Source organism: Cibotium barometz, chromosome 13 (genome assembly GCF_041138505.1).
Source record: "Cibotium barometz isolate CiBa-2024 chromosome 13, ASM4113850v1, whole genome shotgun sequence".
Taxonomy (NCBI): domain Eukaryota; kingdom Viridiplantae; phylum Streptophyta; class Polypodiopsida; order Cyatheales; family Cibotiaceae; genus Cibotium; species Cibotium barometz.
In genome coordinates, this window is record NC_141058.1 from 31,323,670 (window position 1) to 31,334,076 (window position 10,407).

At 42.4% G+C, this 10,407-nt stretch overlaps 1 protein-coding gene across 1 annotated transcript; it reads right to left on the bottom strand.

The window, feature by feature from the left end:
* Window positions 1-6,351: 6,351 nt before the first annotated feature.
* Window positions 6,352-8,386, bottom strand: LOC147632598 (uncharacterized). The gene has a single exon (XM_086807023.1). The coding sequence runs from the start codon at window positions 7,666-7,668 to the stop codon at window positions 6,352-6,354; it is 1,317 nt and encodes a 438-aa protein (XP_086663149.1). The 5' UTR covers window positions 7,669-8,386.
* Window positions 8,387-10,407: the final 2,021 nt, after the last annotated feature.

Consider the following 10,407-nt stretch of genomic DNA (forward strand, 5'->3'; position numbering starts at 1 on the left):
TTCACTCTCCCAGATCTTCGCAGCTTTGCATTCATGGCTTCCATAGCCTTCTTTACACCAGGTGTTCTCATAGCTGGGATCCCAAGCTCCTCATCAAGGCTCATCTTTGAGCCACTAGACTCTCCATCAACATGAGAATGCCCTGCAAAAATGTCAGGCATACCAAGGGGCTCAACCACTTTCTCTTTTCCTTTATGTGATGTACTAACCACATTTGCAGGACTGGTATTATGATGCAGCCTGCCACTCCATGGTTTATCAGCAGACCCACTAGATGAGGACTCTCCTGGTCCACTCAAAGTCTGTGAGATTGCTGACTTGCATTTTGTGCAACCACACTTCCACTCACATCAGCTCCAACAAGTTCTTTTTCAGTAGCATACCAGCTGCTCATCTCATAAAAAACAACATCCCTGCTTACCCTCAACTCACGTGTAGCAGGGTTATAACACCTGTATCCCTTTTGCTCAAGGGAATATCCAATAAACACACATTTTTCAGCTTTTGGATCCAGCTTAGTTCTCAGCTCATCTGGCACATGCACATATGCAATGCATCCAAGAACTTTCAGATGAGACAAATCAAGTTTTCTTCCAGTAAACCTCTCCTTTGGAGTTACATCATGTATGGCTGCAGTTGTCGGAGGTCTAGACACGCCCGAAACGCGTTTTCGATCTCGAAAATGTTGTCCAATAAGACTATATAGTTGCCCTATAGCTTTACTCCCGCGAAGAAAGCTCCTCAATCAGAGATCGTTTGCCGGTGCCTCCTGTAGAGCTCCCGACAAGGGTGTAGTCACCAACACAAATAGGGAAGAGTAGTTGAAGCTCTTACCCTTGTACCGCTTCCTGTAGTTCTCTTGCTTGCAGCTCAGCCCTTAGCATGAACTTGGCTCTGATACCATGAAAAGATGCAGGGGGAAGAGAGCTTGAGCTCTTGCAAGCACACACACACTCACAAAACCCTAATAGAGAACACACCAGGTGAGAGGCTAAAAATCTTCTTCTTCTTTACTCAACACTCAACACTCAACACACCATATACAAGATAAGAGTACACATAATATGAAAGGTACTCAACCAATACATACAAGGGTTCTCTATAGTGTGAATCCAACTAAATGAGCTGGCACTATAACTATGCCAGTCTTTAGAATGGCTGTCACACAGCCTGTCATTCCACTGGCCGCATATCACCCAAGATCTCACCAACCATGCCAGTGGTGTAAGTGTGGGGCCTATCCACCAGGCGGGTCATCAGTGTCCACCGCCTCACTAGAGGAGCTCGATATCTCAACACCTTATACTAGCAAAGAAGACCTTCAAAGCTTCTGATGTTGCTTGAATATTTATCAAGGAAGTCCTCAAACTTTATAGTCTCCCAAAAAGGATAGTAAGTGATTGGGATTCTGACTTCACTTCAAAGTTCTGGCAGTCCTTATTTCAAGCCCTGGAAACTCATTTTTGCTTTAGCACATCTTATCATCCAAAGACCGATGGCGAGACTGAGAGAGTCAATCAAGTAATTGAAGACATTCTCAGAGCATATTGTGGATGGGAACCAAGAAGGTGGATTTAATACCTTCCTCTCTGGTAGAATTTACCTACAATACATCTTATCATCTGAGCATAGGAATGTCACCATTCAAAGCACTCTATAGGCAAGAATGCTTGTCTCCTCTAAATTTCTCTGATCCGACCATAAGAGTTGAGGCATTTAGGAAAATGCTCGAAGAGATGGAGGAACAAACCAAGGCAATCCAAAACAATATTAAAGCTGCCCAAGATCGACAAAAGCATTATGGTGACACCAAGAGGTCTGAAAGGATGTTCAAGGAAGGAGACAAAGTTCTTCTATGAGTGCGGCCCAAACGAAGTTCTCTATCACTTGGGAAATATAAGAAGCTCAGCCCTAGGTATTGTGCTCCCTATACAGTTATCAAGTGTCTAGGTAAAAGTGCCTATAAACTCCAACTCCCAGCCCATATTAAAGTCCACAATGTATTTCATGTAAGCTTGTTAAAACCTTATGTACCCAGTCTCGATCATATTCTTGATGATGAACAAGTTGTAATCCCTACTCAAGGAGTCCTTGAACTACAGCCCAGTAGGATCATAGATTTTAGGGACAGGCAACTCTGAAATAGAACTCTTGTAGAACATCTAGTACATTGAAAAGATTACCCTGAAGAGGATGCAACTTGGGAAGATGAAGCTACACTCTTAAAGGATTATCCCCAATTCATGATGAGATGAGGACATCTCGATTTCTTTAAGGGGGGAAGGACCCATCTTCACTAATAAAGAAATGTCCATGTAATAGATAAATTTATGAGTTTTTATGGTATAAAAATCAATGATTTTATTAAATGAGACATTTCTACTTAGAAGCTTTAAATTTTGAGCCCAAATTTGGAATCTACGTGCGATTTTACCCTAATATAGGATTTTACAGCATCCAAAACAGACACCGGATCAAGCTTATACGTAAATTTTGGTTATTTTTAATTAAAAAGCGACGACCTTTAAACCTTAATAAATGCACGACCGGGCGTCTGATTGACAAACGGTCTGTACCCCAAGGACCAGGAGAAAATCTTGAACAAAAAAACAAAATCGTCCCCCGGGGCGGTCCGCCACGCAAATCGAGGCCGACGTCCCAAATTTAGGGACCTCGCCCCAAAATTTAGACCGTACACACTTATCGGGGTGCCCGTACGATGGCCACACAAGAACCGGGATAGCCACCCACTGTGTGGTCCACACGCACCGCTACGTGGACACCCATGCTGCCCCTGACCAGATAAGGTACATGCGTACCACTCCTTTCCCTGTTAACCGACACCGTATCTTCCCCCCTGAGCCATGCAAGCCATTGATCTACAGCCTTTGCTGGTACACCGTCCTTTCGTCCTTGCTTTGTGCAGCGCCCATACCCGTACTCCAAAATTCTATAAACCCCCGCCGGGGTGCTCCATGGACAGCAACACGCATTTCTGCGTAGCCTATGCTCTGCTGTGCCGCTATCTGTACCGTCGTTTGTGTGAGATCCCACTGCCCCCTCTGCACACCGGATTCCTGGGTGGTAGCAGCGGAAGTAGCTTCCTCTTGCGCGGGGCAGGGTTTCTCACTCGAGGCCTCGCCCTCGAATGTCCGCACACGAGACTAAGCTGGTGGTCATTCCGAAAACCGAAACCGGGAAAATTTCCCATGCCCGAAAAGCGGAGATGATTCCACCATTTAGAATAATTATATTTCAATCCATTTGCATTGTTTCTCATTTTTCTCAATGTAGACCATCATTAAAATCGAATATATAAAAGGTACGACTCTCTTACGCTTAAGTTTCATCTTTATTATTCAAGTTTATTTCAACTTCAAATGTAAATTAATCTTTCATCATTTAGACTTGTTCACTTAATCAAAATTGTTAGAATTGTACTAGTCATTCACGTTTATATTTGCGCTTAAACTTTTGATGTATTAAAAAATCCATTTTATCTACTCTTCATAATCTCACACCCTCTCTAGTAGCTTTTCAACTCAAGGTTAGTATTTCCTATCCATAATCAATTTATATGTTATAATGTTAAGTTTCTTGTGGATTTTTTTTAACAACTCACGTACCTTTGAGTATAAAAATTCTTTTGATAAATAATTTCAATGACACCAACGATGGAGGTATGTATATATATTCACTTCCTTTTATACAACTTTTTCATAAATATAAATCTATAATATTTTTCCAATCTAATTAGAACCTAATTAATAAACCATAGATTTGACATTAAGATTATTTCAAGTTCAGTAACTTAAATAAAATTTCTAGATAAAGAAAATTTATTTCAGAATTTAAGTTTCAAAGGGAACTGGCCACTCCACCTCAAACTTCTATTCTAAAGGAAGTGATGTATGGAATTAATCTGGTAGCATGGGACATCAAATTGGTTTCATATACTTACTCCAGACACATTTATGTTTTCTATCTTTTACCATCCTATGTGTGTATGTGCAACGCACCTATGTGGTATGGGACACTTAAACTCATCTTACATACATTCATTTGATTGGTTCATTGCATATGCATTATTATGTGTATATCTAGTCTTCCACACCAATCATGAAGCCATCCTCTGATGTGTTTATGCAATTGTATATCGGGGACGCCAGTATATGGCATGCTTTTGGGCCTCCACTATTTGTTTCAATTGGTTCGTATGGAGGGGTGATTCCCGGGTTACTTATGCCTGGCAAACATGTGTGTGGCTATTATTTGAATACTTATGGGTTGTCTATATCTCAAGACGACATTGGGATTAATTGATATATTCAATTAATTGTTTAACTAATGTGGACAGTGTTACATCGTATCATTTTCGCGCATTGCTACATATATTAGTAAATAATACTAGTCATAATATATATATTTATATATATATATATATATATATATATGGTGTCGATCGTATTTTATTTTTATTAGAACTCGCGTGGGCACTTTTCATAAACTTATAGTTTTTTTTCAAAATTGGTTATAAAACCCCCTCCTATAAATGTAATTCTGAAACTTTCTTAAATTAATATACCCCTCCTCCTGATGAACTCATGTGCTACACTTACATATTTTTAGGTGAAGCCACTGGGGCACGTTTGCATCAATTAGTTGTGCTCATACTTTCCATTAAATATAAACATGGATTTATGGTGTCAAAACAGATCCACTTATCCTGTACATGCATTTCAAGGATTTGAGTCTCAAGCTCAAGGGGCAAAGACAAGATTACCACCATTACTCTCACAACAAGTGTCATGGCAACATGTATTCACCTTACATCCACAAAGACATTGTTAAATATATAATATTTAAATATGATTTTCTTATTCTTCACCTTCTATAGTGGTATAGATTCTTCAATGTGTTTAAGCTCACCTATTAGTTATAGAATAGCCAAGTTTTGTTGAAGTCTCACATTACTCACAATATATGGTTATGGTAGACCAAATACCCTTAGGCAAAAAGGTTTAAGACCTTTGAATCATAGCTTGGAGATAGCACAATATCCCTTAAATCTACTTATTTCAACTGTATATCACAAGCCTCCACCGCCTCCTCTGGCTCATGAAGGTCTTTCAAAACTTTCTTCCTATGAAGGGGTCAAAACACTATGGAAGCTTAAGCATCTCAATCACATCATGGTATTGCTTGAGGACTCACTATGTTCTTTGAGACAACCCTTCAACTTTTTCAAGATAACCTCAAGCTAGTTTCACTGCTACAAGATCTTTGGCCTTTGACGGTTAGTTTTGTGGCGGTACTTGCATCATCAAAATGAATGTCGGAAAGACCATCTATGTTCAGGTCATCGTAAGAGCGTCAAAATATGTGTCGAGGGATAACATCTATACTGGCATCGAAAAAAGCGTCGAAAGCATAACCTTTTTTTTGTTTTTTGACGTTTGGTCTGATTTTTGAAAAAAGTTCAAGTGTTTTTAGTTCTCATAGTCCTAATCAACCCACATTTTAGTTACTTTTCAAACAAATACAAAGATATATACAGAAATATTTATAAAAAATTAATATGACAATATTTGTCTGCCAAAGCTTGCACTAATGATCCCAAATACAAGGATATATGTAGCGATATTTACAAGAAATTATGACAAGTGTCTGCCAAACCTAACATTAATGGTACCAAACAAGAAAACTGTGACAAAAACATATATTTCTTGTCAAATAAAAAAGAAATAAGATGTTATAGCTCATTCATGGGCTCTCTCATCTTCCTTGGCTCCAAATACATCTATTTCTAGAAAGATCTATCCACATCTGCATCTTCATCATGACTTGCACGTATGAATTCGACGAGAAGGACTATACATCCATTCATGGCTCAAGACTTGGGACTTAAAAGCACATTACATAGTACATACATAGCTCATGAGTGATGACACAAAAGGGAAGAGAAGGACTCTTACCTGGTTTCAATGATCCTTCGAGAGGTTCGAGAAAGAGGATCTCGCGCTTTGTTTTTCTCTCTCTAGATGCAAACAGAAAATACATGACACATGGCATGCAACGTTTGATTGCTCTTTCAATTATCTCATGAATGTCATGATAACACAGCCAATGGATGTTGCCTACACATTCTACTTGCACACGATCACGAGCTGAACAATGATATTCTCTCCACCCAAAATATTATAATAAGATATGGTCTATAGCTTCCAAATATATATGCATATGGTTCATTATCCAAGTGTTACATTTTTCACATCGTATCATTTTCGCACATTGCTACATATATTAGTAAATAATACTAGTCATAATATATATATATATATATTATTTTTATTAGAACTCGCGTGGGCGCTTGCTCCCGGCGGCGGCAGCATAAGTTGCCGCCACGCGGGAGGCGAGTGCGGGAGCAGCTGCGAGGGATCTGGGAGGGTGTTTCTCCGAGAAGCGGTACTGTGATGAGCTTATGCCCAGTCCGAAGTCCGCGTACACATCAGTGGTCTCCCCCTCGAAGTCGCTCAGGTTCAGTGAGGCCGCTCCCGCAACGTGAGCAAGGGCCGAGACGCCGAGCTCTGACACAAACAGGCCCGTGCGGTGGGGCAGGATGCGGTGCGTGAAGCAGCGCGGCGTTGCCAGAGTGATGGTGTGCTCGCTGGTGACCCGATTACCGTCCAGCTGGACGGCGAAGATGGCATCCGCACCGGTGCTGTGGGAGAGCAAGGAAGAGCCCAGCAGCCACATTCGTAAGGTTGGTTGGAGCTTGGCATCCTGCTTCAGCTTCTTGGCGGCCTCATAATCCCAATCAAATGCCAGGTGGATGAGGCCGGCATTGGCTCCCGCTTGCGTGCTGAGATGGAACCATTTGATTTCGCCCGTTCCAGAGATGCGACCGAACGTCCCTGTCCCACCCGAGGCGCCACCCAGAAGCACAAACCACACATTGCCGTCTGGCCCGGAAATCAGCCCCACCGGCGTGCTGCCCTCGGACGCCGGGATGTCTTCTTCGACGGCCTGGCCGGTGGCCGAATCCAACCGCCATATCTTGCTGCTCTGGTCCAGGCTGGCGTACACGTCGCCACTTGTGGGGTGGATGGCCACGAAGATGGGGCGGCCGTTGCACGGGTACACGGACACGTCGGACGTGTTGCGGTGGTTCACGCGCACCACGTGCCGGCTGTCCTTGCAGCTGGTCCAGAGGTCGTCCCCATTCTCGAGGACGCAGTGGGGGCCCTCCACGGAGGCGGGGAGCTGTATGATTTGCACCACCGCGGGATCCTTGCCCGCGGCCAGGCTCAGGCGGATGAGGGCGGCCTTGAACTGTAGCGTGGCCCAAACCTGGCCCGGGTGCTCCCGAGACGCGGCAAGCCCGTGCAACCCAGCCCAGAAGTTGCCCACCGTGAACCTGGTGCAGGAGAGCGGGCGCCCCGTGGCCGGGTCCAGCTCCACCTTCACCAGACTGCTGTTGGTTTGCTGGCTCACTAACAGCAGGTGCTCGCCCACCACGGCCATCTCGTGTGTCTGCATGGCGCCCGGCATGGGGTACTCCGTCACCACTTTGGGCACCTTTACCACCTCTACGGGGGGTGGGCAGTGCGGTGCTGGCCTAATCATCACCAGCTTCTCACCACCAAACGTCGAGTCGTCGACATGCATAGCAGTAGGCGCAGGGCCTAATCATCACCAGCTTCTCACCACCAAACGTCGAGTCGTCGACATGCATAGCAGTAGGCGCAGAGCCAGCTTCATGCCCGACGCCGCGTACGGATGAAGCATCGGCATCGGCATCGGCATCGGCCGCAGCAGCAGTAGGACCAGCCATATACTTATATAAATAATAGAAACAGATTGATTAAGCAGCTAATATGCAGGACAGAGCTAGTATGTGTTATGTATGCGTAGAAGCTGGTAGTTATAGCTAGTAGTGCTCTTAGGATTCAACAACCGGAGTGTGGAGGACTGCCGCTGTATGCTGTACGTTTTATATGCGCCGGTGGGCAGTTTCTCCTCGGCGGAAGCGATTCGTAGTAAAGGGAAGGGGAAGGGCGCTCAAAGCGAATGCCTATTCCATGCGTAATCAGGCCACGCGTGCCAAAAGACTCCAGTCTTTCCAGCAGAGCAAGATGCGATCGATGGATCATGCGTCTTTAATTGTGTGAGATAGACGAAACAATCAGTCCGATCGATGCGCAGGCGTCGGCGAGAGCGCCTGATTGAATGAAAAAGGCGGCACGTCCTAATTCATCGGTGGGGAACCACCCCTCTTCGAACATTCTTATAAGGCTTTTGATCTTCCGGTGACCTGCAATTTGAAGCAACGCTTAATTCCTTCCACTCACCGCCGTAATTTGAGTGGTTGGTTTGCCAACTCTCTCTCGCGCGCGTTGTCACCACCACCATGGTATCATGTATGGCGTGTCTTTTGAAAAAGTGCTGCTCTACGCAAGCCTTAATTACAAATGTTTGGATATCCATGTGGATGCGTAAATATTATTAACCTCACATCTAGCCTACCTTCTTTGTTTTTCAAGCTTCACTACTCTTCTCTCCATGACTTGATTTGAAATTCTGTTTTGAAGTTTTGTCACTGTTGGTGGATGTGGAGGAGGCTAACCTTTTTCTAGAGAGCGAACACCTTTTATTTAATGATGACACTAGTGAGTCTAGTGGGTGTAGCCAAGTACATCGCATGTGTGTGTGTGTGTGTGTGAGAGAGAGAGAGAGAGAGAGAGAGAGAGAGAGAGAGAGAGAGAGAGAATTACATCATAGCCAAGTGCATAAGGTGTATATAATGGCATTGAAGTGTGAGGATTGCAACTTGAACATGGGATCTCTTCGCTAGAATATGTGTGATTCCTATACTACTAAGGATTGCTATACTACTAAGAGAGAGAGAGAGAGAGAGAGAGAGAGAGAGAGAGAGAGAGAGAGAGACTACAACAAAAAGCTACGTCTAGAAGAATATATATATGGAAAAAAACCTTTAGGTGACTATCAACGCGGCTATACTCGTGGCTATGAGCACACGGCTAAAGTCATGCATATAAATGCAGATATAGTTGTGTCTGTTTAGCAGCGTATGTAGCTTCTAACTATCTACAAGAAAAAAGTGGGGACAAAATGGGGGAGAGATATGGGGACATGTGTCTCCACATCTCTCTTCCATTCTATGCATGCTTTTTTTAAAATCACATTATTTAAACACTACTCAATCACATTTTTTTAAAAATACTTAAACACTTAAACACGTAAAACATAAAAAATAATTGTAATATAATTATGTCATGGATTATATTAAAAGTTATATACATAGTTGTAAATTACATAAGGTGTTCATGTCCAAAAATAAATAAAGATGAAGACATTAAAAACTAATTCAATTAATGCATCATCTTCTTCTTCATCTTTATCTACACCCGCATCTTCACACCACGTGCACCACCACCTTCATCACCACCATCACTTTCAACATCGTCTTGCTACATTAAATAGTGATACAATGTAAAAAGGTTAGCCACAAGCATTCTTCAAGAACCTACAATATCCTTATAATTTTGACATATCATATCCTTAATAAATAATATTTGAAATTCTCTCAAATCCATTGTAGGCTCATGAAAAGGATGCTTCCTTCCGACAACAAGATGCTAAACATAAGGACGCATGATAGGAGAGTATTGACAGAACTTGGCATGGATTACGAATGTATACATGCCTTGAGGGGTTCACCTCTAAGAATTTTTATGTATCACACCTTCAAGGGGTATTTTCAAGACCCCTTACACTTACATACTTTTATGAATAAAATGACCCCTTTTTCTTCATAAAGTTATGGTTTTTTTTAAATTTGTTTAAAACACCCCACTTGTAAATGTAATTATGTAACCTTTTTTAATTAATATACCCCTCTTGATGAACTCACGTGCTACACTTACATATTTTTAGGAGAACCCCCCGAGATACATGCATGTGTCAATAATTGTGTGCTATTTCAGGGTGCTTATAAGTATGTGTGTGTGTGTGTGTGTGTGTGTGAGAGAGAGAGAGAGAGAGAGAGTACAACAAACGAAGAGCACGGTCATGTCTAGAGCAACACAAATTTAAAAGCATCTATATATGGAAAAAAAACATTTACGTGGCTATCATCACGGATATACATGCGGCTATAGCCGTGCCTGTAGAGCAACATGTATAGTCGCAGACTATCTGCAAAAAAGACGGGGACATAATGGAGAAGAGATGTGGAGACACATGTCCCCACATCTCTCCCCACTTTTTTTTAAATCATATTATTTAAACACTACTTAATATTTTTTTTAAACACTTAGAACATAAAAAATAATTGCAATATAATAATGTCATGGAGTATATTGTAAATTACATACATATAATTGC

Excerpts from the sequence above, each read along its gene's own strand:
- LOC147632598 (XM_086807023.1), bottom strand. The coding sequence starts at position 7,668 with ATGCATGTCGACGACTCGACGTTTGGTGGTGAGAAGCTGGTGATGATT.